General features: G+C 49.7%; 1 protein-coding gene across 1 annotated transcript in view; it reads right to left on the reverse strand.

Moving 5' to 3' along the window:
* GFRA2 (GDNF family receptor alpha 2) overlaps positions 1 to 27924 on the reverse strand; it is a 92008-nt gene that overhangs the window by 26919 nt on the left and 37165 nt on the right. The window contains exon 4 of the mRNA XM_081203130.1: positions 18639 to 18987. Coding sequence (XP_081059256.1) covers positions 18639 to 18987 — 349 coding nt within the window. The remainder of the gene's footprint in view (positions 1 to 18638; positions 18988 to 27924) is intronic.

Here is a 27924-nt window from a genome sequence, read left to right on the forward strand (position 1 = left end):
GTCTTCTCTTCAAAGGCCCATTCAGTCCATTACAATTCCAGCTAAGGAATTGCCGAGCCATCTTGTTATTTTCTTAAGGCTCCTCCAACGGCTCCAAGTTGTTGCTCTTCTTCTGACGGTGGTGGTTTTTGTCCAAACGAGAGATTCAGGATATCCAGTGCTCTCCTCTGTTCTGCAAGTGCGTCCACAGTCCCCTTCTGTAGGTCCTCCTGATATCTTGCCAAAAATTTGTCTTTATCTTGAATTGTCTTTATTTTCACTTTCTTTGCCTTGTAGTCGAATGACAGTCCTTGTGGGAACTCCCACCTGAAGCGGATAAGATTTTTCTTTAACAAAAGAACCAAATCCTTGTAGAAGTTTCTTAAGTCCAAGATGTATTTTGGTATGTCTTTAAAGATCTGTACAGCTGAATTTCCAATTTGCAGGGCTTTTTCAAAGTGTAGTCCTAAAATTTTATCTCTTTCCTCCTTAGATCTGAGTGTGATCAAACAATCTCTTGGTGTCTTTCTATCTTGCTTTTTGCCCAGTCTAAAGGCAGTTGTAATTTTGAAATCGTCTTCCTCCAGGTCCCAACAATCCGCAAACTCCCGTGTCAAATATTCCACAAGGTTGTCACTTTCATTCTCCGGAATCAGTCTTAATTTTAAGTTTCTCTCTTTCCTCTGTAACTCCCACAAGGCCAAGGTTGCATCATGCTCATAGACCTTCTTGGCAAGTGGCTCTAATTTCTCCTGTGTCTCTCCAGCTGTGGCTTTGGCCTCTTCGGCAATTTGACGCGTGGTGGCGTTTTCCTCGACCAATTTGTTTATAGATTCTGTATTCTGGTTTAATCTTGTTGATATTTCTGTTAATTTTTGTGTGTTCTCTGAAGTCTGTTTTGTCAGAGACTCCAGAGTCTGGTTTATCTTAAGCAAAGCTTCTGTCACAGCTTCCATAGAAACGGCTGCTCCTTTGTCCTGTCCTGTTGTTCCAGCTAGTCCGGCTGTTACGCCTGAGATTGAACCTCTTTTCTTTGCTTGTTGCAGCTGCAGCTGTTGCTGTTGTTGTTGCTTGGTCTTGGCTCTTGTAGTTATCTCTTCTTGTGGCCCACTCATGTCAAGGTCAATTCCCACGGGATTTATTCTCCCTTGGAAAATTCCACTGTCTTAGGCCGTGCTGGACTTCACTTTATCCTCTAGAGGGAGCAAATCAAAATGGCCATAGAAGGAAATTTCCAAATACATGAACAAAGGAGACCATCCAAGATGTAGAAAGAAAGGAGATTAACCCAGTCAAAATCAATGTTACTAAAGTCTTATAGCTTCCAATTGCCACAGTTGCCCAGTATGCTGTTTATACTGTTTCTTCTTATAATGTACAAAAGTCAGGCACTGTGGAAACTTTGTATCAAGGTGTCACTTCACAGGGAAAAGTCAGCTCAATGTACTAAGAAGGCAGACCGTTTCAGACTTTCAAATAGATGAGATAGCAGAGGTTTTTTCCTTCAAATAAATCATGCAGTTAATAGTCAAATTCACCTCCCCTCTGCCCTGCTTGCTAGAGGGGAGATCAAGGGTCTAAATGTCCGGTTTATATGATCAAAGAGCAGGTCTAAACGGATGCAAGTTTAGAGTTCCGTTGCTTTCACTTTCATGCAGCCGGGGGGAGGCAGACTTCCTTTGTTTAAATCTCCCCGTTTTTAGCCCAATTTCCGAAATTTAAAGGGTCCCGATTGTTTTTCAGCTCTTACTCACGGGAATTCAGTCCAGATTTTCTTTTCAGGAAGGAATCGGCGCTCTCCGCTTATGGCGACGCGGCTTCACTTCGCAGGCTGGGTAGCGACTCTCAGCACCGCGCTCTCTCCCGATGTCGATCCGTAGCCTTTAAAAAGGCTCTTTCACGGTACCGGGGGGCGCGAAGGTGCCCACCGAGTCTCCTTGCTCTCAGGCTTCAGCGCCTGGGATTTTAGGGGTCCCCCGCTCGCCGTAGCGGGTAGGACCCGAACTTGCGAAGCAGTCCTTCTCCGGAGCTCGGAGGTAGGACCGCCATTAAGCGCTGGCACCGACCGGAAGTCCACCCGTGTCCCTTTGAGACTCCTTAGGGTAGTGATAAAGCGGGATATCAAATCCAAACTCTTCTTCTCTTCTCTTCTTCTCTCCCTCCACATTTTATCTCCCAGACAACCCTGTGAAGTAGGCTAGGCTGAGAGGCACTGACTGGCCCAAGGCCACCCTGTGGGCTTCATGGCTGAATGGGGACATTGGAACGCTGGTCTCTCCCTAGTCCAACCACTACACAACACTGGCTCTCAACCATGGAGCCAGACAGGAGCTGAAGCTACAATCTCCTTGTCCATAGTCAGATGCCTTATCCCTTACACCACTGGTCCAGCTCTTGTAAAACCAACCCAGGCCTGGATTTCAAAGCATGTCTGGATTTGAAGTGCTCTGTGCATACGCTGATATGCAGATGTGCAAGTGCACAGTAAAAATAATGAGTTAGGTATTTGCAATCAAATAATGGAAAAGCAAGTCTAGAGCGGAGGTGTCAAGGGGGAGGAGATCTGGAGAAATAAGCAGCAGGTGCATTAAATGAGGATGGAGAAGACCATGTATGCCACCTTGAGCTCCTCAGAGAAAAAGGTGGGCCATTAATGAAATCAATCAATCAGTAATACTGGGGATCACAGTGCTGGCTATTTACCACTTAACACCTAACCATAATCGGAGGAGTAAATGGCTTGTGGGCATCCAATGAAGCCGAGTGTCAGAACATTCAGGACAGATGAAAAGGTCCTTCACGTAGCATGTCATTAAACTCTGGAACTCCCTCCCACAGGAGGCAGTGATGGTCCCCAACCTAGATGGCTTTAAGAGAGGTTAGACAAAATTAATGGCGCCAGGGTAGCCATGCTCTTCTCTACAATTGGAGGCAGCAATGCTTCAACTGGGGGAAACCACAGGAGGGGAGAAGGCTCTTGTGCATGAATCCTGATTGCAGGTTTCCCAGAAGAGGCATCTGTTTGGCCACTGTGAGAACAGGAGGCTGGACTAGATGGGCCATTGGCCGGATCCAGCAGGCTCTCCTTAGGTCCTTATGCTTAAGAGTTCTTATGCTTCTCCAAGGCCTGCAAGTATATGCAGAGTCCCCAGAGCAGTGGCGTAGCGTGGGGGTGCAGGGGGGGCCATCCGCACCGGGCGCAACGTCTGGGGGGGGGGCGCGCTCGCACTCTCAGCTCTCTGCCCCTACCTGGCTCACTCACTCTCTCTCACTGCAGTGCTGGCTGTGCGAATCCAATCCGAGCCGCTGGGTCGCCGCCCACTGTGGAGGGGGTGGGTGCCAGGCATGCGGTGCGGAGAGAGAGCGAGGGACTATCTGGGGGAGGGACAGTGCAGCGGCCGCCCAGCGCAGCGCTGAGCGCGGGAGAGAACCACACCAGACCAGACCAGGCAGCAGCAAGAAGAAGCTGGCAGCGGCGGCAGGTTAGGGGTTAGGGGGCGCAAATTACTTGCCTTGCCCCGGGTGCTGACAACCCACGCTACGCCACTGCCCCAGAAGCCCCGTAAGTAAAGGGCTGAGGGGAGCTGAGTGTCTAGAAGGAGAGGACAATCACAGAATGACTTTGATTTGGCAAATTTGGGCTAAGGAAACTGCAGGTTGACTTGGAGAGATTCGATCTTCCAGAAGTATTGGCTCAGTGGAGACCAACATTTGGAGTAGCCCTGGTCTTAAGGTTCTGTCTACAGTGGTACCTCGGGTTACAGACGTTTCAGCTTTCAGACGCTTCAGGTTACAGTCTCTGCTAACCCAGAAATAGTACCTCAGGTTAAGAACTTTGCTTCAGGATGAGAACAGAAATTGTGCTCCGGCGGCGTGGCGGCAGCGGGAGGCCCCATTGGTGCTAAAGTGGTGCTTCAGGTTAAGAGCAGTTTCAGGTTAAGAACAGATCTCCAGAACGAATTAAGTTCTTAACCCGAGGTACCACTGTAGTCGTTAATCAATTGATATTAATTTTTGTATCTTTATTTTAGATCTTACTGTGATTTATGTGGGAATTGTTTTTTGATGTTTGATTGATTGTTTATGACTACTTTTGTTACGTTGTAATTATGTACTTTTCCATGTTGTAAGCCACCTTGAACATGGTTTAAACCAGGTATGGCCAAACTTGGCCCTCCAGATGTTTTTGGGACTACAATTCCCAACATCCCTGACCACTGGTCCTGTTAGCTAGGGATGATGGGAGTTGTAGCCCCAAAACATCTGAAGGGCCAAGTTTGGCCATGCCTGGTTTAAACCATGTTCAAGGTGGCTTACAAATAAAATTATGTATGCATGCATGTGTTAAAACGCACACACTCAAAACGTATGCATTAAAATGCACACCTTTAGGTGGGATCATCTGGACTGTTCCCATGCAAGTCCATGAACCACATGTGTGGATTTCTTTCCGTCACAAATGGCAAATAGAATTGAGAATGGCAGCCCATAAAAAACAACTATAAAATCTACAAGGAACATTAAGTGAGTTTCTTATTTTATACAGAGGAAGGTAATTGAGCCAACTGTTCAAACGGATGTTTTGGGAGCCTCCAAAACAGAGAGAGAGAGAGAGAGAGAGAGAGAGAGAGAGAGAGAGAGAGAGAGAGAGAGACTCTGCTGAACTGGCACAATTGCTTTGGTCTTTTGCTTCCCTCCTCCACAAAAAGCTCCTGCCAAAAAAGAGCTCCTTTCTAGTCACCTTGTTCTATATCTTGCTAAGAAAAAGCCTTTCCTTTGGGGAATGTAGGCCATGAAGAAGTGTAACCTTTCTCAGAGATGTCATCTGTGTAGCCCTCTGTTCACTACAGTGTCTCTCTTAATGCCCTGACCTTTGAAAGACATGTACCTATTTTGTCTGTTTATCCTTATAGTAAACTGCATCCAAGTCCCTTAGACCAGTGTTTCCCAACCTTTTTTGGGCAAAGGCACACTTGTTTCATGAAAAAAATCTCGAGGCACACCACCATTACAGCCCCGTGACGTCAGCGCGCAGCGTCACGCCGGGAGGGACATGAATTGCTAGCAAATTACATAATCACCTCCTTGAGGGCTGGCTCATCTTCTCCGAAGGCAGAACCCCATTAATTAACAGCACAGACTCACACCATAGCCAAGACGAGGGGGGGGGGAACCTCAGTCATGCACAGTCATGCACATGTGGGGGCTAAATGAGGACGAAGACCGGGCAGAGAGCAGGGTTCAAATCACCCCACCTGGCCAGGACAATCCCTGGGTGCTCCCTTGGGCCACTCGCCTGACCCACCTCGCAGGGCTGTTGTTGCGAGGATAACATGGAGAGAACCACGCACACCCCGGGAGCTCCTTGGAGGAGAAAGCGGGCAATGAATGCAATGCACGAAATATATGAGAGGCGACCAGGTTTTGCAGGTGAGGGGCCCCCGCCAGCCTCCGCTTCCAACACCCGGCGCAACGACGCCGAAGTTTCCCCCCGGGCTCGGCTCAGGGAGCAGCGCTGCTCCCCCCGGCTCCCCTTCGCCCTCCCGGCTCTCTCTGCCGCCCACTGGGGACCCCCCTCACCTGCCAAGTCCGGAGCGCTGGTGGAAGTTGCATGCATGCATGCAGGGCGCCGCGTTGCCATTGCATTGCACTGCACTCCATGCAACGCCTGCACGCATGCATTGCCTTGCACGCCCGCCAAGGGGTCTCCTCGCGGTCCGATGCGTCCCCTCCGGCGCGGATGCAGCATTGCAAAAATAACACCCCCCCCCGACGCAGCCCTACCTGGGGGGCAGCCTCCGCCTCCGCCGCTCCGCCTCCGCGGGGATCCCCGGGCTCCATCCTGCCGCCCGATCTCCGCGGGGGCTCAGGCAGGCTGCGCGGGGTCTGCGCGGAAGAGCCCCTGCCCGCCCGGCCGCCGCCGCCATGCTCATTCCATGGCCGGGAGAAGAGCGCTTCAAACAAAACACCCGGCCCGCCAGGCCACGCTGGGAAACGTAGTTCGCGCACCCCGCACGGGCACGGAGCCCAAGGGCGAGGGGACTACGGATCCCAGAAGCCCCCGCGCCGGGGACGGAGGGGGAGAGGCCGGGTGCAGGGATGGAGGGATGGGTGGGCGAGCGAGTGAGTGAGTTGCAGCCGCCAAGCCTTGGCCGAGAGCCAGGAAGGGCCTCCCCGGAGGAGGAGGAGGAGGAGGAGGGAGGCGCAGAGCGGGAGGGAGGGAGGGAACCCCAGGGTCATCTAGTGACGGCGCCCCAATCGAAAATTTGACTTAAAAAAAATTTTTTTTTTAATTTTTCCCGCGGCACACCAGGCAACATCTCGCGGCACACTAGTGTGCCACGGAACAGTGGTTGGGAAACACTGCCTTAGACTATAGTTTTAGCTCTTTGGCTTTTTGCTCATCTCTCTTCTGGAAGCCTAATTCCCCTCTGGTCCCCTGAAACTTTGGATTCGCCTGCATCTTTTGGAAGTGTATGCCTGCAGCAGCAAACACAAAGCGTATGTGGTTCCACATCCACCTTCCTCAACCTGGTGCCCTCTGGGTGTTGTGGACCGCAGGCTGATGGGAGTGATAATCTAATAGAGGTGAAGGCTACAAAGCTGAACCAGGCTGCACTCTGTGAACCAGTCTTGGTCTAGTCCAGCACAGGTAGATGTGTTTATCTTTTAAAAACATGACCACCTGTGCTGGATCAGACCACAGTGGGGCCATAGAGTGCAGGTGGATATTTGTGGGTGTCTATCTCAATTACTTTTTTGGGCTCCATGATCACTGCAGATGGTGACAGCAGCCACGAAATTAAAAGACGCCTGCTTCTTGGGAGAAAAGCAATGACAATCCTAGACAGCATCTTAAAAAGCAGAGACATCACCTTGCCAACAAAGGTCCGTATAGTTCAAGCTATGGTTTTCCCAGTAGTGATGTATGGAAGTGAGAGCTGGATCATAAAGAAGGCTGATCGCCAAAGAATTGATGCTTTGGAATTATGGTGCTGGAGGAGACTCTTGAGAGTCCCATGAACTGCAAGAAGATCAAACCTATCCATTCTGAAGGAAATCAGCCCTGAGTGCTCACTGGAAGGACAGATCCTGAAGCTGAGGCTCCAGTACTTTGGCCACCTCATGAGAAGAGAAGACTCCCTGGAAAAGACCTTGATGTTGGGAAATATGGAGGGCACAAGGAGAAGGGGACGACAGAGGACGAGATGGTTGGACAGTGTTCTCGAAGCTACCAGCATGAGTTTGACTAAACTGTGGGAGGCAATGGAAGACAGGAGTGCCTGGCGTGCTCTGGTCCAGGGGGTCACAAAGAGTCGGACATGACTAAACGACTAAACAACAACAACAACATCTCACTTAGGAGGCCAGCCAGGGCTGGGTCAGAGAAACCAGCAGCCAGCCAGCCCCAGAGAACATCTCCTTGCATGGTGAGACTTGTTGAAGTCAATGGGAGGTCCTCGGCAGCATCTTCCATCACTCTGGTACATTTCAATGCACCCACCAGGGGGATTGTGCTCAAAGGCTTATGTTCCACTAGCAAAACTTCCTTTTCAAATCCCACCTCGGTATTTGCTGGTGTGATGTTGTTTCTACTTAAGAGCCCGTGTTTTCTTTTTAATTCACAGCGGTTAAATGCAACTTGAAGAGGAGTCCCCTCCCCGTGGCATCCCCTCACCTGTGCTCAGAGGCCATGATTACCTAGCGAGGGAAGGGAAGAATTAAGGGCATGCATCATTTGATTTTAATTGAAGGAAGGTTCTATCCCATTGAACTGCTAACTAAGCCGAACACAGGATTGTGTTTACATAAGCAAGCCCCGAGTCGATATAGACTTGCTGTCACGTTAAGTCAATACTTATGAAAGTTCTCTGTTTAATTATTCAGTGAGGATTGACTTATTATTGTGTTAAGATGGTGGTTAGCCTTGAGGAAAGGGAGCCGCAGAACTGAAAAGGCTTCTTTCGGCTTTCCCCAGAATGGGCTGGGGCTCAGAGATAGAGAGATAGATAGACGGTTTCTCACATCTTCACCATCGTCAGAAGCTCCTTTGATTGGGGGGGACGACACAGCTGGGGATGGGGAGAAGGAGGCAGCTTTCCATTTTATTATCTTTCCATTCATACATTCCCGAATCAAAGCACGACCCCAGCAAGCCTTGGAGCTGAATATCAGCCAGCTGAGATCAATGATTCCCTAAGAAAAAGTCACCAGCCTTATTTCACTTTCAGAGCTAATCGAAGAGCCTCAATTCCCCCAGATGTATTGTTCCACGCTGCCCCCGTCTCTGAGCGATGAGAGACTCCAGGGCTCCTGCATGCTTAGCCAGGGTTCAGATTCCCTGGAATGAAGGTCAGTACAGCCTGTTGCATCTTTAGGGTATGTGGTTTTGTTTACACCGACATACTGAGCATAAGATGAAGGGGTTCACAGCATCAATACCCCAGCAGATCTTTCTTCTCCATTAATCACAGCTTTGGCTCCAGCACAGAGCAAGCAGGTTTCTGTGTATCCTGCTTCTAGCCTGCTTCCAAAAGCTCAGCTCCCACAAACTACTCTGGCTATTTGTTCTCCTGCCTAGCAGCTAGGTGAGGAGCAACCCATCCCTTAGCTTTGGAGGGTCCCATCACTTAGTTGTAGCTCTTGCAACCTGGCTTGTTCTTTTGGGATGCTGATGAGGACACTTAAATGGCCAGCCTAAGCTCTTTGTCATATCAAGAAACTTATCTATTTCAACAATAGAATCCTTTATTAGATTCTGACCCTTGCTGCCCCCAAGAATTGGAGGGTCTAAACTTAGGCATCATCCTGACTGACCTTCACCACCACCACCCCAAAAAAACCCCACAACAGTATGCTTGCAGGGATGAACGTGTTCCCACCCCCTTGAAAAATGAAGCTCAGGTCAGGGGGAGGTATATATGGATGTCATGAGAACATGTCCAATCAGAGGGAGGCTCAGGGTCACCTCCCCCTTGTGGGGCACTTTCCATTCAGCACAGCCCCTTCCCCCCCATTACTCCCTAATGGGGACCAAGGAAAGCTGACATTTCCCCATCTAACTACATGGACAGTATTCTTATTTATATAATTACAGGGGAGGTTGTGGTCCTGTGTGAAGGGTGAGTCAGCTGAATGTCATTCTATCATGAGAGAAATGGTTGTGGGTGTGTGGGTGTGTCATTTCTATGACTTACAATACCAACATAATGCTAAGCCTGAGTTCAAGCTTTGTTTTCCCATGAGAGCAAAGCATACAAGGTAAGCCATTAACCATGGATCCCTGTGGCACGTGAACAGGTATTACCTGCCATGGTTTATTGATCCAGACAACCATTTTAGGTAAAGGTAAAGGGACCCCTGACCATTAGGTCCAGTCGTGGCCGACTCTAGGGTTGCGGCGCTCATCTCGCTTTATTGGCCAAGGGAGCCAGTGTACAGCTTCCGTGTCATGTGGCCAGCATGACTAAGCCGCTTCTGGTGAAGCAGAGCAGCGCACGGAAACGCCGTTTACCTTACAGCGATACCTATTTATCTACTTGCACTTTGACGTGCTTTCGAACTGCTAGGTTGGCAGGAGCAGGGACCGAGCAATGGGAGCTCACCCCGTCATGGGGATTCGAACCGCCGACCTTCTGATCGGCAAGTCCTAGGCTCTGTGGTTTAACCCACAGCGCCACCCGCGTCCCTGACAACCATTTTACCAAGCGATAAAGGCGGGGGAAGCCTTACGACTGGATGAAACCCCCAACCTTGGTTATGCATGAGAAAACATAACAGGGAAAGAATTACATTGCATTGTTAGACACGCTAGAAAATCTGGCCAGTCACATTGGGCTCAACTCCCACAAAGTGAAGTGACTGTTGAGCTAAGGAACTCCAGATGATGAGCTCAACACCACAAATATATGGCTCTTTCCCTAGGAAGCATTTCTGAACCCCTCCTTTCCACAGATTAATAGGCAATTCTGATTCCTCTCCTGCCCTGCCTATTCTCTGGCTAAAACCTGGACCTGTGAACAGCTGCTCCAAGCCCTTCTCATTATGTAGTGTAATGAGAAGGCCGAACTGCTCTGGTTGTGGTTTTTATCCAGAGATGCATCTACTGTATTACCAAATGACATTTTGCCCATTGCTGCCGAGGGTGTGAAGCTCTTTGGGTCCAGGTAAAAATAAAAAAATAAATAAGCAAGCGTCCCACTTGGAACACAGATGCTCTCAGAGTCAGCTCATTTAATGAGCATCTTCTCCTCTTTCGAGGTTTTCTGTTGGAGGGTGTGGAAAAGAGAGTCGGAATTGAAGGAAGAACCCCAATGAAAAATGAAGGTCTCTCCTTGCCTCTGGAGACGGTGGAAACACAGCCTTTGTAGAAGATGGGAAATTCTTCCGAGGCAGCACTCAGTGAAGCATGTTAAGACCAGATTATTTGTGGTCCTGATTTGCTGATGCAAGATGAAAAAATACAGCAAACTGCAGCTGCTGAAATCAGCTCTTTTCATCCTTTCCCCTCCTCTTTCCCCTTAGCTGAGGTTATGGTTTTGAAAAAGGTTTTATATTCTGAAGCTAAAACCTGTCCGGTACAATCAGCGCCGCGGTGCAAAGAGTCTGTCAGAAATCCCCGCAGCTGCGGGGAAGACAAGAAAAGCCACACAGAGGGGAACGAGGGTGCCAGCAGAGGGAGGGGGTGCTGCTCCTTTTTTCCTACCACCTTTTTCCATTCCAAGGGGATAGGGAGCCGGATCCAGGCACCCTGGGGTGGGGGCTTTCCCCCACTCCCAGCCAAGGTCCCAAGGGGTGGCAAACTGCACGTGACATACAAATGCATGGGGGGGGGCGGTTTACTGGCTGTTGCTTTAATGAAAAGCGGGTCATTGGGAGGCTGAATCATGGAATTGTAGAGTGGCAAGGGACCCCCAAAGCTCATCTAGTCCAACCCCTCGCAATGCATGAATCCCAATAAAGAATCCCTGACGGGTGGCCAGCCGACCTACTGTATCTTCTAAAAAACAACAACAACACCCAACAAAGATTTGTACAAGTGAGTGACAGTGTTAGTTACCCTTTCCCCTGCTAGCCAAGTTCCCATTCTTCATTTCTCCCCCCCTGGTTGCATTAGCAGTTTAACCCCAGTCCTATAAGGGGCATCCCGCTCCCCGCCTCCTTTCTTCTGATGTCCTCCTGCACTTGAGATAACAGTAAGGGGGAGGGAGGGAAAAACAACTCTCTTTAAAGGCTCTCCAATTACAGCTCATCTTTTTGCCTATTAGCTCTTGGGTTGGAGGTTTAATTACCTGCTGTCCTCCTACCACAGAAACCTTATCTTGTCTCTAGGTTGTTATTGGGGTGGTAAGTGCGGTGTTCTTGGTTGTGACTGGAGTCCCATCACTTTGTTGTTGTTTAGTCGTTTAGTCGTGTCCGACTCTTCGTGACCCCATGGACCAGAGCACGCCAGGCACTCCTGTCTTCCACTGCCTCCCGCAGTTTGGTCAAGCTCATGCTGGTAGCTTCAAGAACACTGTCCAACCATCTCGTCCTCTGTCTTCCCCTTCTCCTTGTGCCTTCCATCGTTCCCAACATCAGGGTCTTTTCCAGGGAGTCTTCTCTTCTCATGAGGTGGCCAAAGCATTGGAGCCTCAGCTTCAGAATCCGTCCTTCCAGTGAGCACTCAGGGCTGATTTCCTTAAGAATGAATAGGTTTGATCTTCTTGCAGTCCATGGGACTCTCAAGAGTCTCCTCCAGCACAAGCACAGCACCCATCACTTAAAGGTAAAGGGACCCCTGACCATTAGGTCCAGTTGCGAACAACTTTGGGGTTGCGGGGCTCATCTTGCTTTACTGGCCAAGGGAGCCAGCGTACAGCTTCCGGGTCAGGTGACCAGCAGGACTAAGCCGCTTCTGGCGAACCAGAGCAATGCACAGAAACGCGGTTTACCTTCCCGCCATTATTTATCTACTTGCACTTTGATGTGCTTTCGAACTGCTAAATTGACAGGAGCAGGGACCGAGCAACGGGAGCTCACCCAGTTGCGGGGATTCGAACCACCAACCTTCTGAAAGGCAAGTCCTAGGCTCTGTGGTTTAGACTACAGCGCCACCCAAAAGCCGAAGGAATGAGCATCATTTTCCCCAAGAACAGCCAAGCAGCGCCTTCCACGTGGTCTCTTGCACCTGGCACTGCATGTTTCATGAGAAAATAAGAAGAGCACCTGCTGGGTCCGGCCAATGGCCAGCATCCTGCTTCTCACAGTGGCTGACCAAATGCCTTTGGGAACTCCACAATCAGGATTCACGCACAAGAGCCCTCTCCCCTCCTGCGGTTTCCAGCAACAGGTATTCAGAAGCATTGCTGCCTCCGACTGTGGAGAAACACCATAGCTATCCTGGCTAGTAGCCATTGGTGGCCCTCTCCTCCACGAATTTGTCCAAATCCTCTTTAAAAGCCATCTAGGTTGGTGGCCATCATTAGCTCCTGTGGGAGAGAGTTCCACAGGTTCACTATGTGCTTTGTGAAGAAGGACTTTCTTTGCCCCCAGTCCAACTAGAGCTGCTACTGCAGGTCAAGGTGCATACAGTGACCATCTGTCCATTATTTAGAGGCCATGATGGCTTCTGTAGACTCCACTCCTAATGCTTTTTGACTTCCGACCTGTGTTCTTTTCTCCAATGCCTTCAGCCACCCAATTTCCCTTTCCCCTTGCTGCCCTCTTGGGTTTGCAATGCTCCCCCTTTATACATCTATGCCCCTCCCCTTTCCCACCAAGCCTTCGGGTTTGGTCCCCTTGTGCCCTGACCCTCCTGGCAGTAACCTCTGCCAATCACAGAAAACAATGGCCCACCCTAAAATACCAGGATGCCCACCCAGTTTGCTCTCTTTTACACTTTCCTCCACTTCCGCTGTCATCTTTTCTGGGCTGATTTATATACATACATATTATCCTTCATTCCTTATCTCGCTGCTCCTCATGTAGAGCCCAGAGTAGCTACCAATGTATAAAATATAGCAATAAATGACTCCTGAAAGCACAGACTAAAAATACAGCCATAAAAATGCCATTAAGCAGCCTATCACAATCCGAAGTGCTGCAGGCATCCTGTCCCAATAGCCTGCCAGAACATAAATGTACTTTGCTGGCATCTGAATAAAGTTGGGCAGGGGAGGAGCCAACCTGACCTACAGAGAGAATAAATTCCACAAACAGGATGCTGCCACCAAGAAGCCCCCGCCCTCAGACCATCCTCAATGGGGGGGCAGTGGCGTAGCATGGGGGTGCAGGGGGGGCCGGCCGCACCGGGCGCAACATCTGGGGGTTAGGGTTAGGGGCACAAATCCACGGGTTAGGAGGCGCAAATCCACGGGTTAGGGGGCGCAAATTACTTGCCTTGCCCCGGGTGCTGACAACCCATGCTACGCCACTGGGGGGACGGACCACCAGCAGACACCCCACCCACGCAGCTCCTAACGCCCAAGCTGGTCAGCACTGGGCAAGATGCTCCATCGAGTACTGGGCTCTTAGTCATTCAGGGACTTGTACATTAGTACCAACCCTCTGAAACTGGGCCAGGTCATTTTGTTGATGAAATATGAGCCTGTCTTGCCATTCTAGATAATAAATGGGCAGTAGCATTCTGTACCAGCTTCAGCTTCCCAAAGCACTTGGGCAAGAGGATCCCAATGTGCCAGGACCTCTCCAGCCACAGAAGCCAAGCTGCCCTCTTCGGAATCCAGCTCAGAAGCCCCAGCGAAACCATCATCTCTCCTGCTCTGCTCAACAACTGCTAAAGCCAGCTAGGCTGCTGTAATTGAAGAAGTTTCTGCCACCAAAGACAGAGCAAGCCACTGAGAGAGAGCTGCAGCTCTTATTCAGGACTCAGCCTTGGAGCGCAGAGGCTGAAACAACACCTAGGCTTCTATGGAGCCTGCAGGCAGAGCCCTGCATGGAACTGTCCAAGGTGCCAAGGAAGGCTCTCCCTCAAAGCAGAAGAGACTCAGAAAAGTTCAGGTAGCCCCCTGACCACATCCTGACACGCGGCAATCTATCCTGTACTGGAGCAGAATATTCTGCAGGATCAGGCCAATGGGGGCCTATCTAGTCCAGCATCCTGTTCTCACAGTGGCCCACCAGATGCCAGGGGAAACCCTTCTGAAGTCATTCCACATGGGACAATGAAAGTACCTTTGAGGGGCCCCATCCCCATAAGCCTTGTGCAAATGCTGTTAATGGAGGAACAAAGTGAAAGGTGCATTAATATCAATGCTGGATGTTCCATAAACAAGTTTCCCTTCAGAATGGCCTGGTTGGTTCCTAATCTATTTCGGTGGTCCCCTTTGCCATCCAGAATTCACTGCTCCCAGTTCCACAGCAGAGCTAACCTCAAGAGCCAGTGTGGTGTAGTGGTTAAGAGCGGCGGACTCGTAATCTGGTGAACCGGGTTCGTGTCTCCGCTCCTCCACATGCAGCTGCTGGGTGACCTTGGGCTAGTCACACTTCTCTGAAGTCTCTCAGCCCCACTCACCTCACAGAGTGTTTGTTGTGGGGGAGGAAGGGAAAGCAGAATGTTAGCCGCTTTGAGACTCCTTAGGGTAGTGATAAAGCGGAACATCAAATCCAAACTCTTCTTCTTCTTCTTCTTCTAATGTATAGAAAGAAACTAACAGGACAATACAGTGGTACCTTGGGTTAAGAACTTAATTCATTCTGGAGGTGCGTTCTTAACCTGAAACTGTTCTTAACCTGAAGCACCACTTTAGCTAATGGGGCCTCCAGTTGCTGCCATGCCACCGCCGTGCAATTTCTGTTCTCATCCTGAAGCAAAGTTCTTAATCCAAGGTACTATTTCTGGGTTAGTGAAGTCTGTAACCTGAAGCATCTGTAACCTGAAGTGTCTGTAACCCGAGGTACCACTATAGTTGCTTGATTAGCCTAGCATCCACCTAAGAGTGTGCAGAGGAGGCCTAAAACACCAAGCAACCGATGCTGTCCATGCCCAGGGAGTCTTTCTTGGGCAGCAGGAGGGTGAGGTGGCTGCCCAACATTCCTACTGAGCAGTCAGGGCCAAGCTGGGGCAAGTTTCCCATAGGCTTGTGGGTCTCCCTTTGGGGCATCTGGGTTTCTACTATGAGAATAGGATGCTGGACCAGAGAGGCCATTGGCCCGATCCTGCAGTCCCTTCTGGTGTTCTTACGCTCTTGCACTCATGCAGGCTTCCCACAGGGATTTGGCTGGCCACCTTGAGTACAGGAATCATCCCTCTTCCAGGGTGAGGCTTTGCCAGGGATTCCCCATTCCTGGGCACTTGTTGGGCCCGAGCCCAGTTCTACTCCAAACACCATTTCCCAGGCCCACAAAAGACCTTTCTCTACTATTATCATTAGGTAAAGGGACCTCTGACCATTAGGTCCAGTCGTGACCGATTCTGGGGTTGCGGCGCTCATCTCACTTTATTGGCCGAAGGAGCCGGTGTACAGCTTCCGGGTCATGTGGCCAGCATGACAAAGCCACTTCTGGTGAAGCAGAGCAGCGCACGGAAATGCCGTTTACCTTCCCGCTGGAGTGGTACCTATTTATCTACTTGCACTTTAATGTGCTTTTGTACTGCTAGGTTGGCAGGAGCTGGGACTGAGCAACGGGAGCTCACCCCATCGTGGGGATTCGAACCGTCGACCTTCTGATCAGCAAGTCCTAGGCTCTGTGGTTCAACCCACAGCACCACCCGCGTCCCTTTTATCTATTATCATTATGATGGCCTTAAATCATGGGAGATCCTGAGAAATAAGATGACCTTTTCGGTTTAGAAAAGAGTAGAGCAAGAGGGAGGGAGGGACATTGCAGTGCTTGGGACTTTTTAATTTAGTTTAGGAGAGTAAAAGGTGACATGATAGAAGTTTATAAAATTATGCATGACTTGGAGAAAGTGAATAATGTTTTCTCCCTCTCTCATAACCCTAGAACTCGCAGACATCAAGTGAAGCTGAATGTTGGAAGGTTCAATGCAGATGTTTAAAAAGGACTTATGTATGCAGTGCAGAGTTAAACTGTGGAACTCACTCTTGCAGGAGGCAATGATGGCCACCCATCTGGATGGCTTCAAACGAGGTTTGGACAAATTCATGGAGGAGAGGGCTCTCGATGGCTACTATGGTTCTGAATATCAGCCACAAGAGGGGAGAGGGCTCTTGTGTTCAGGTCTTGCTTGTGGGCTTCCCAGTGAAGCATCTGGTTGCTTGCTGGGAGAACAGCTGGACTAGATGAGCCCGGCTGGCTTGATCCAGCAGGGCTCTTTGGATGTTCCTATGTGCTGTAGTTCATCCACTAGCCATTCCAGCAGCTCAGAGTTTCTTCCCCCGCCTCCTGCCTTTGTACCCAGCATTTAGCAGGGGGCAAGGGGAAGCACACAAGGATCAGCAGTGCCCATTGGCCCTTGGAAGAGAATATTGCCCTGGCAGCTGATTAGACTGCCGGGGGAGTTCTGGCAGCTGGAGAGACAGAGAGACAAAACCAGAGAGACAGGGCAGAGCAAGAGACCGAAATTCAGGGAGACAAGTCTAGCACTAATGATGTTTCCCCCTTGGCCAGCACTTTGACACCTCCTTTTTCAACATCACTTGCAATTTCTTTCTCCCTGATCTCCTGAGACACATCCCTGCCCCTGTGTCCAGCCCTAGCAGAGCATCACGTGCCCTCCCACCCCCACAAACACGCAGACACATGCGCCTAGACCAGCTCCCTTGCCCTGCCTTCCTAAGCAGGCCTGTATTCTTGGCAAAGTCAGCTCCAGGTTGCCTGGTCCATTGGGGCCAGATCATTGGCAGGATCCCCATCCTGTCTCACAGTGGCAGACATGAGGGATGAACCAGCATGGCCAGCACTGTCGCCTTCCCCAACAGCACTCCATCTGCGTTAGAGTAATAGAATTGTCGAGCTGGAAGGAACCAAAAGAGCCATGTAGTGCAACTCCCGGCAAGGCAAGAATCACAGCTAAACTATCCCTGACCTCTGTTCAAAAAATTCTAAGAAAGAAGAGCACAACATCTTTCAAGGAAGTCCATTCCCTTGTCAAACAGCTCTTAACGGTCAGAAATTTCTTCCCCGTGTTTAGTTAGAATCTCCTTTCTTGTAACTTGAATCCTTTCATTTGGCTCCTACCTTCAGAAGCAGCACAAAACAAGCTTGTCCGTCTTCCCCATGACAGCCCTTCAGATATTTGAAGACTGTTCTCCAATCGCCTCTCAGTTTTCTCTTCTCCAGGCTAAACATTGCCAGCTACCTCCACTGTTCCTCACAATTCTTGCTTCCAGACCCTTGATCACCTTGGTACCCCTCCTTTCCAGCTTGTCAATCACAGGACTCCAGGTGGGGTTGGACCAAAACAGAATAGAGTGGTACTATTACTATTACTTTAAAAGGGGGGAAAGTTGACAGCTATGGTTTCCCCAAGAACACTCGCAGCATTCACCCAAATCACCGCGTCAAAGCAATCCATCATCAGAGATGCTGGAGACTCCATCAAAAACCACACACACCCAAAACTCAGAGCCACAAATGGACCACAATGACAATGTTTCATTGACAGATAGGTAGCCGTGTTGGTCTGCCATAGTCAAAATAAAAAAATTCCTTCCAGTAGCACCTTAAAGACCAACTAAGTTAGTTCTTGGTATGAGCTTCGTGTGCATGCACACTTCTTCAGATACACTCATCTGTATCTGAAGAAGTGTGCTTGCACACGAAAGCTCATACCAAGAACTAACTTAGTTGGTCTTTAAGGTGCTTCTGGAAGGAATGTTTCATTGGTGAGCCCAGGATGCCGAGCCTGTTTTCCTTAGTGACCTTCCTTTGGAAATAAACTCCAGGGCTCAAGGCCTTCCTTCCTAGGTATCTTCTCCCACGTTTGAAAACTCTGCTCATAACAAAACCCAAATTTCACAAACCATTCATGAGCCCCAGGGGCTTTGCCATTAGGAAACCTGGCTTTGAAGGAATGGGTTTCTGTGCAGTCAGTTTGAAACTGACCCAAAATCCGCATTTTTCCTTCTCCAAGGGAGCATTTCTAAAATGCATTAACTTGAGCTGTTGGGCAAATGCATAACAGAAACCCAGCTGTATAAACAAGTGCTCAAAGCCCTCTCCCTTATCAGTCCGTGACGGCAGTGTATGGCCTTGACTGTTCCAGTAGAGCAGGGATGGCACATCTGGGTCTTATCTTATGTCCTGACCACACTCTGACGCACAGGTCTAGTCCTGGAACAGCGCCAGGAGAGTTGGTGACCTTCTTACCCCAAGCTAAGAGTGCTGGAACAGGAATACCCTTATATGGTCAAGAGTACAGGAAGAGGAACACCCTTTTATGGTTAAAAGTACCGGAGCAGGAACATCTGTGATGTCAACCTGCGTGTATAAGCTGACGTGGCTGGATTCCTGGGGAAGGGGGGAGAGGGTGCCTGGAGGATATATATGCTGCATGAAATTTTTCATTTCTTTGGACCTGCTGTGAGCTGACCACGCAAGTACCTTCTGCTATCCGGAGAGCAGAATAAACTCTTTCTCTGAACCAACCCTCGGTGTCATTTGACTTCCTTCCTCCCGTCCAGGAGCAATGCTCACCCTACCAACTGGTAAAGTCCAATAAGGCTACAGCTTCACAGTGAGGCAGTCCTTACCGGCAGAGGGGGTCCGACCTGCACAGGCTGCGGAGCTCCAGGCAGTTGGGCTTCTCCTTGTCCTCGTAGGAGCAATGGGGGACGATGGTCTGTCGGCGTCGCTCGGCGCACGCCTGGTCCCTGCAGGAGCAGAAGAGCAGCCGGTAGGTGTACTCGTGGGGCACGCGGTCAAAGAACTGGCGCAGGGCTTTGTGGCACTTGCGGCGGTTGCAGCGCTCCGTGGAGGAGATCTCCTTGTTGCAGATGGAGATGTAGCTCGAGCGGAGGCGCTTGCAATTGTCGTTCAGGTTGCAGGCTTTGGCCGCGTCGAGGCAGTGGTTGCTTTTGGCGTTGGCAGTCGAATCCATCCCTGTCCCGGAAGAAGAGAAAAAGGGGTTACTGTGCATAAGAACAGCCTGCTACTTCAGGCCAAGGACACACCTAGTCCAGCCTCCTCCCTGTGTGATCTCCAGTAACAGGTATGAAGAAGCATTGCTGCCCTCGACTGTGGCGGTACAACATAGCTATCATGGGTAATAATAATAATAATAATAATAATAATAATAATAATAATAATTAATAAATAAATAAATTTATTTATACCCCGCCCTCCCCTGCCAGAGCCGGGCTCAGGTCGGCTAACACCAATAAAATCACAGTAAAAACATAATGGGGGGGACCAATTTAAAATACAGGTTAAAATGCAATTTAAAATGCAGCCACATTTTAAGAGTAGCCCATAGATCAAGACCATAAGGGGAGGGAAGCATAAGGGTCAGACGGTGTCCAAACCAAAGGCCAGGTGGAACAGCTCTGTCTTGCAGGCCCTGCGGAAAGGTGTTAAGTCCCACAGGGCCCTAGTCTCTTGTGACAGAGCGTTCCACCAAGTCAGGGCCAGTACTGAAAAGGCTCTGGCCCTAGTTGAGACCAATCTAACCACCTTGCGGCTCAGGACCTCCAAAGTGTTGTTATTTGTGGACCTTAAGGTCCTCCGTGGGGCATACCAGGAGAGGCCGTCCCGTAGGTATGTGGATCCTAGGCCGCATAGGGCTTTAAAGGTCAAAACCAGCACCTTAAACCTGATCCTGTACTCCACCGGGAGCCAGTGCAGTTGGTAAATCTCTGGATGAATGTGATCCCGTGGCAAGGACCCTGTAAGGAGCCTCACTGCGGCATTCTGCAACAGCTGGAGTTTCTGGGTCAGCTTCAAGGGCAGCCCTGCATAGAGTGAGTTACAATAATCAAGCCTGAAGGTGACCATCGCATGGCCAGATCAGGGCAAGAAAGGTAAGGGACCAGCTGCTTGATACGGCGGAGATGGGAAAATGCCACCTTTGCTGTGGCTGCAACCCGTGCCTCCATGGAAAGAGAGGAGTTGAATGTTACACCCAAGCTCTTGACAGAAGGCAGTAAAGGTAAAGACCATTAGGTCCAATCGTGGCCGACTCTGGGGTTGCGGTGCTCATCTCGCTTTATTGGCTGAGGAAGCCAGCATACAGCTTCCGGGTCATGTGCCCAGCATGACTAAGCCGCTTCTGGCAAACCAGAGCAGTGCACGGAAACGCCATTTACATTCCTGCCGGAGCGGTACCTAGTTATCTACTTGCACTTTGACATGCTTTTGAACTGCTAGGTGGGCAGGAGAAGCAACAGAGCAACGGGAGCTCACCCTGTCACGGGGATTTGAACCGCCAACCTTCTGATTGGCAAGTCCTAGGCTCAGTGGTCTAACCCAAAAAGCGCCACCCGTGTCCCGACAGAAGGCGGTAGGAGCCCCCAGTAGCCCCTCTCCTTTATGAATCTCTCTAATCCTCTTTTAAAGCCATGCAAGTTGGCGGCCATCACTTCCCCCAGTGGCAAGGAGTTCCATAGTTTACCTAGGGACTGTCTGAAGAAGACCTTTCTTTTATCTGTCCTAGATCTTCCATCATGCACCACAGGGTTCTCTGGGCGCTTCCAGATGGGTCCTTTATAATGTGCACTTTGGGTGATCTGTGGCCTTGGTGCTTTGAGATGTGCTAGAGAGACATGCACCCCTCCTCTAGCTGCTCTCTGGGGTCCTTTTGCAGCAGGTGGGATTCTTATCTATGCTCTGGGAACAGCAGGTTGCAGCCATTCGAGAAGGAGAACTCCCAAGCATGGCATCTGGGTCCAAGATTACATGCATCTCTGATCCAATTTGAAGGATGTGCACCTGGGAGATTTGGCATAGGTACCTCTAAAATGCTCAGAAGGGGCAATCAAGCGAGAGAGAAGGGACTGGCACAGAAGCATTGTTGTGGGGCTTGCCCCCCCATCCCTTTCCTTCCCCTCCATCCAGCTGTTCCCTCTCACCAAACCACAGAAGCACTGACCCACTAACTCTGTGGCTCCCAAAAAAACATTGTTCAGAACATCACTTTGCACAACCCGTAAAGGAAGGTAATATCACAATAAAATTCAAAACAGTAACAATTAATTGCAGTTATTCAAAAGCCAATTAAAAGTATTTCATTTAATTGATTCAACAAAACTGATCCAGCGAGACCAGCTATTCAAAGTCTGATAGTCATTTACACCTTCCACCCCTCCCCCACCACCCCCTTGCTTCTTAGCATCCCCTGCCCAATTTGGGTAACACTGAGACCCTCAAGGGTTGACACCAGCACAGCATTCTATTTGACTAAACTATTTAGTCAAAAGATTTTTTAGGGTGCCCATCAGTGAAGCTTGCAGGCCAATATAAGGGTAAAGGGACGCCTGACCATTAGGTCCAGTCATGGCCGACTCTGGGGTTGCGGCGCTCATCTCGCTTTATTGGCCGAGGGAGCCGGCATACAGCTTCTGGCTCATGTGGCCAGCATGACTAAGCCGCTTCTGGCGAACCAGAGCAGTGCACGGAAACACCGTTAACCTTCCCGCCGGAGCGGTACCTATTGATCTACTTGCACTTTGGCATGCTTTCGAACTGCTACATTGGCAGGAGCGGAGACCAAGCAACGGGAGCTCACCCCGTCGCAGGGATTCAAACCGCCGACCTTCTGATCGGCAAGTCCTAGGCTCTGTGGTTTAACCCACAGCGCCACCCGCGTCCCGCAGGCCAACATACAACAAGAGTAACAGAGCATCATTTAAAAGGAAAGGTGGGAAATCACAATTGAAAATGCAGAACTGGACAAAAGTAGAAAATGCAGCAGAGCTGAATGAAAGCCTCTTCCAGCTCGCAGTCATCGCTGGAGGGGTTCCTCTGCTCATTTTCTCAAGGGTTTTCTTGGAAACTGCAGCTGAAATTGGACAGAGGTGGGCAGCAGGGAGACTCCACATGCCGCAGGGGCCCGCCTTGCTCCACCAGAAGCACCAGAAGAAAGGAACAAGGCACGTCTGAAGCTGCCATTAACCCTGCAGCACTGAGCTGGGCTGGGTCATGTATGTGTTCTATAGTGGAGAAATATGACCCACCCACCCAAAGTGGAAAATCCTCTCCTGCCAACTGCAGTTGGATTCTCAGCATCTGCCCTGCATCACCAAATATTGGCATAAACAGAGGAGGTTGCAAGGAAAAATGAAAGCTGGGATTTCTGTCTAGAAGAAGAAGAAGAAGAAGAAGAAGAAGAAGAAGAAGAAGAAGAAGAAGAAGAAGAAGAAGAAGAAGAAGAGTAGTTTGGATTTATTATCCCGCTTTATCACTACCCAAAGGAGTCTCAAAGCGGCTAACATTCTCCTTTCCCTTCCTCCCCCACAACAAACACTCTGTGAGGTGAGTGGAGCTGAGAGACTTCAGAGCAGTGTGACTAGCCCAAGGTCACCCAGCAGCTGCATGTGGAGGAGCGGACGCGAACCCAGTTCACCAGATTACGAGACTACCGCTCTTAACCACTACACCACACTGGCTCTCCAGCTCCCTGAGTCTGCTCCATAGCCACCCAGAACCTCAGCCATCATGTCATTCATACCTCATGGACCTATTAGAACCTCTTGGAGTTCTTTGTCAAGGAGCAGATAGAAAGAGGTGATCTGGTTAACAGGCTGGACTTGTGGTTTGGGGGGGGGGAAGCATCAGAAAAAGGCAACTAAAAGGATCAAGGGGTTGGAGCAACAGGTTGTAGAATGGATTTCTCTTTCCACAACATACTCATTTTTCAACAAAGTTCAGTGAAGCACATAATCTGAATGAGAGTTGTGCAAGCAACTTTTGGGGCCACACCATTCCTCTGGCCACACATCAACAACAAGAGGTCCACAGCTACATTCAGAGACAGCATGCACCCATCCTGGCTCCCCGCCCCAGCATGTGCTGCCTCCGGTGGTGATCAGCAAGCTGGCTTGAGGTACAAGGCCTCCCTGAGCAACAGCTTCACTCCAGCGCACAAATCTCTGACCTCAGAGATCCTTTCCAGATGTTCCAGATGTTTCCAGTCTGCCACAAGCTGGCCTGAGTCTTCAAAGCATCTTCCTTGCCTTTGGCAACCAGGATGGTCAAGGGGCCAGAGGGACTCCCCTGTAAAGAAAAGTTGCGGCTTTGGGGGAATTTCAGTTTGGAGAAAAGGCAAGGAAGAGGTGACTTGACAGAAGTTTATAAAATGATGCCTGGGACAGAGAAAGTATTTTTCGCTCTATAAGACACACCAGACCACAAGTTTTTGGAGGAGGAAAACAAGGAAAACAAGAAAAAAAATATTCTGAATCTCAGAAGCCAGAACAGCAAAAGGGATCGCTGCTCAGTGAAAGCAGCAATCCCTCTTGCTGTTCTGGCTTCTGGGATAGCTGTGCAGCCTGCATTCGCTCCATAAGACGCACACACATTTCCCCTTACTTTTTAGGAGGAAAAAAGTGAGTCTTATAGAGCAAAAATTACGGTAGATAGAGCTACACTTTTCTCCCATTCTCATAAAATTAGAACTCGCAGGCATCTAGTAAAAAGGAACTTTGGAAGAATCAGGACAGGTAGAAAATACCGTATTTTTCTGTATATAACAGGACCCCATGTATAAGACTTCTATATATATTCTATATATTTTTGGGAGCCCTCAAGCTTCTTTTGTAAGTTCGCTGAGCTGTTGAGCGGCTTTTCCATGATCACCCACTCTGGCTGATGGAACTGGTGCTGTAATACATTGCATACTGGCACTCACCGAATTCTCTTCCTAAGCCGGGGAGAGCGGGTAAGCAGCCTCCTCTCCGAACATTTCCCTGTTCCGCCGCAGCACCAGCCCTCACTTACTTAGCATATTAACCCGTGTATAAGACGACCCTCAATTTATCACACACACAAAATACAGTGGTACCTCGGGTTACATACGCTTCAGGTTAAAGACTCTGCTAACCCAGAAATACTACCTCAGGTTAAGAATTTTGCTTCAGGATGAGAACAGAAATCGTGTGGCGGCAGCAGCGGGAGGCCCCATTAGCTAAAGTGGTACCTCAGGTTAAGAACAGTTTCAGGTTAAGAACGGATCTCCGGAACGAATTAAGTACTTAACCCAAGGTACCACTGTAAACCGAGGGACATGGGTGGCGCTGTGGATTAAACCACAGAGCCTAGGACTTGCCGATCAGAAGGTCAGCGGTTCGAATCCCCGCGACGGGGTGAGCTCCCGTTGCTCGGTCCCTGCTCCTGCTCACCTAGCAGTTCGAAAGCACGTCAAAGTGCAAGTAGATAAATAGGTACTGCTCCAGCGGGAAGGTAAACGGCGTTTCCGTGTGCTGCTCTGGTTCGCCATGCTGGCCACATGACCCGGAAGCTGTACGCTGGCTCCCTTGGCCAATAAAGCGAGATGAGCGCCACAACCCCAGAGTCGGCCACGACTGGACCTAATGGTCAGGGGTCCCTTTACCTTTACCCTACCACTGTAAACCAGAAAAAGGGTCATCTTATACATGGAAAAATACGGCAGTCCTTCTTCATGCAGTACAAAGTTCAACTATGGAACTCGCTCCCACAGGAGGCAGTGATGGCTACCAACCTTGACGGCTTTAAAAGAGGTTTAAACAAATTCACGGCGGAAAAGGTTATCAAAGGCCGTTAGCCAAGGTGGCTCTGCTCTGCCTCCACAGCTGGATGTAGCAATGTTTCTTAATCCTAGTGGCTGGAATCCACAGGAAGGAGAGCTGCTCTATTGCTCAAATCCTGATCCAGCAGATACTCTTCATATGTTCTTATGGTAGGAGCACATTCATCATTAGTCATATATATATATATATATATATATATATATATATATATATATATATGATTTTTTTAACATATCGGTTCCAACAGTCATACAACATAACTTCTCACCTTGTACAATATTTTAGACTTCCGTCAACACCTCTGATGATTTTCTGTTCTTTATCACTTATTCTGCATTTCTTAATTTCTGTATTACATTTAATTGTCCTTAACTAATAATTCTCTTCCTATTCTTTCTTGCAATATTTCAAACAATCCACCTTACAAAACTTCTAGCTGTCCAACTAGCGTAATCTGTTCATCACAATTACTTTTCAAATAGTTCATATATTTACTCCAGTCTTCTAAGAATCTCTGATCCCGCAGGTTTCGAATCCTTCCTGTTAATTTATCTGATTCTGCATAGTCCCTCAACTTCGTCCTCCATTCTTCTTTTGCCGGTAGTTCTTCTTGCTTCCATTCACATTCATCATTAGTCATTCCATGCCAGTCTTATTATGGTGCCTGGGCCCTCCCCACCCTAAGCCACTGAGCCTAATGGGAAGAGAGCTTACTGGGAATTGCTGGTGCTCCCAGTTCCTTTCTCCTGCAATAGCCAGTTTCCTTCACTGCACAGAGCCAGTTAGCCGCTCTCCTGATAGAGTTTAGGCAACACGATGACCATATACATACGTAATAGACAATCTTTATAGAATTCCTTCAAACCATAAAGAGTTCAAAATGAAATCTTCAGTCTCAAGTCTCTGAAAATCTTTAAATGAAGTGAGCTACCAAGCTTTGTACGATGAAAGACAAGCTGTGAAGCTTTGTGTATTCAGCCAATATGATGTCCAACGCTGAACAGTGATTCCGGATATTGACTACTGTTTCGCAGAACTCTTCATCAGTGTGGTGGGTGGATATAGAATGCTTCATAAACCCATCTTATTTTGAATGACCACATTATTACATGAGAACTGTTCCACAGCATTTGATATTTTCATTTACATTCATTCATTCGAAATAAGATGGGTTTTTGAAGCATTCTATATCCACCCACTCTTTATGGTTTGAAGGAATTCTATAAAGATTGTCTATTACGTATGTATATGGTCATCGTGTTGCCTAGACATTGTTGACGTTCTCTTTGCAACACAGGGGTTTGTTTGGAGACTTCATGATAGAGTTAACATGTGTCAGGTGCCAAGTTCTAATACAGCGTAAAATTAAAGTCAGACCAGGGAAAGCATGAGACGACACGCAAGTGAAAGGGGCGCCCCTCCCACGTGCCTGCCTTGAACTCAAGCCTGTCCTCATCCGCCATCTGCTCTTGATTCAAACCAGCTTTCTCTGCGAGGGGAGTAACGTTTCGGTTCCTTTTGCTGAAGCTGATGCCACCAGCCCTCTACGGCTGGGGGATGCAGAGCTCCCAAAGCCACAACAGAAAGTCCTTCTCCATGCAGCGTATAGTTAAACTGTGGAACTCCCTTCCACAAGAGGCAGTGGTGGCCACTAACTGGGATGGCTTTAATAGAGGATTAGGCAAATTCATGGAGGAGAGGCTATAGATGGCTCCTAGCCACAAAGGCTCTGCTCTGTCTCCACAGTTAGAGGCAGCTATGCCTGGAAACCGCAGGACGGGAGAGGGCTCCTGTGCGCCAAACATGCTTGTAGGTTTCCCTTTGGGGCATCTGGTTGGCCACTGTAAGAAGAGGGTGCCAGATTAGATGGGTCCCCATTGGCTTGAACTGGCAGACTCTTCTGTCGGATGTTGCAAGAGGGAGAAGGTGGCAAGTCATACCAGCACTGGCCCACCCATGAGGCAAAGCGATGCAAGAATGTACCTCTTGCTGCAGCAGGTGATCTGTTCATAAATGTACCAAGCAGACACATACAAATATAATAAATAAAAATTCCTTCCAGCAGCACCTTAGAGCCCAACTAAGTTTGTTATTGGTACGAGCTTTTGTGTGCATGCACACTTCTTCAGATATCTGAAGAACATGAAACACGTGAAACACAAGATGTGAAACGCAAGAGCAGTCAAGTACTACATTCCTAGAGTGAACATGTTTACACATGGGGAGGAATGTTTGTCCAGCCAGCAGTAAACTTCCTGTTTCCTTCTGGGCTGGGACAGACTTCCTCTGCATGTGAGTAGAGGTGGGCGTGGCCTCACCTGTGCAGGTAATGACAAAAGCACAGGGTAGGGCAACCACCTCTCTCTTTGACTACATGCATCGAAGAAGCAACATCTGCTTCGCCAAAGATGCTCTCTTGGCCAGCCAAGAGAGGACAAAGGGACTGTCTCCTTATGAGAAAGTTTCCAGGTACAGTGGTGCCTCGCAAGACGAAATTAATTCGTTCCGCAAGTCTCTTCGTCTTGCGGTTTTTTCGTCTTGCGATGCACGGTTTCCCATAGGAATGCATTGAAAATCAATTAATGCGTTCCTAGGGAAACCGCCTTCAGACCAGGTCCGGGGACAGTCTGTCCCCGGACCTCTTCTGAAGGCTGGGGGGGGGACAAGGGCTTTTCTTCCCACCCCCAGCATTTTAAAAAACCCTGGGACAGCGGAGGACTTCTCCGCTGTCCGGGGCGATCTTAAAATGCTGGCGGGCGGCATTTTAAAATCGCCCCGGACAGCGGAGGACTTCTCCGCTGTCCGGGGCGATTTAAAAGCCCCTGGGAAGGCAGGCAGGGGGGACAAAGACTTTCGCCCCCCGCCCGCCTTCAGAAGGTGTTCCCGCCCCCCGCCCCACTTCGGAACAGCTTTCCGAAGTGGGGCGGCTGGGGCAGGTGTCCCCTCCCCCCTCCCCACTTCGGAACAGCTTTCCGAAGTGGGGCGGCTGGGGCAGGTGTCCCCGCCCCCCTCCCCACTTCGGAACAGCTTTCCGAAGTGGGGCGGCTGGGGCAGGTGTCCCCGCCCCCCCTCCCCACTTCGGAACAGCTTTCCGAAGTGGGGCGGCTGGGGCAGGTGTCCCCGCCCCCCCTCCCCACTTCGGAACAGCTTTCCGAAGTGGGGCGGCTGGGGCAGGTGTCCCCGCCCCCCTCCCCACTTCGGAACAGCTTTCCGAAGTGGGGCGGCTGGGGCAGGTGTCCCCGCCCCCCTCCCCACTTCGGAACAGCTTTCCGAAGTGGGGCGGCTGGGGCAGGTGTCCCCGCCCCCCTCCCCACTT

Source organism: Podarcis bocagei (genome assembly GCF_964188305.1).
Source record: "Podarcis bocagei genome assembly, chromosome: 7".
NCBI classification, from domain to species: domain Eukaryota; kingdom Metazoa; phylum Chordata; class Lepidosauria; order Squamata; family Lacertidae; genus Podarcis; species Podarcis bocagei.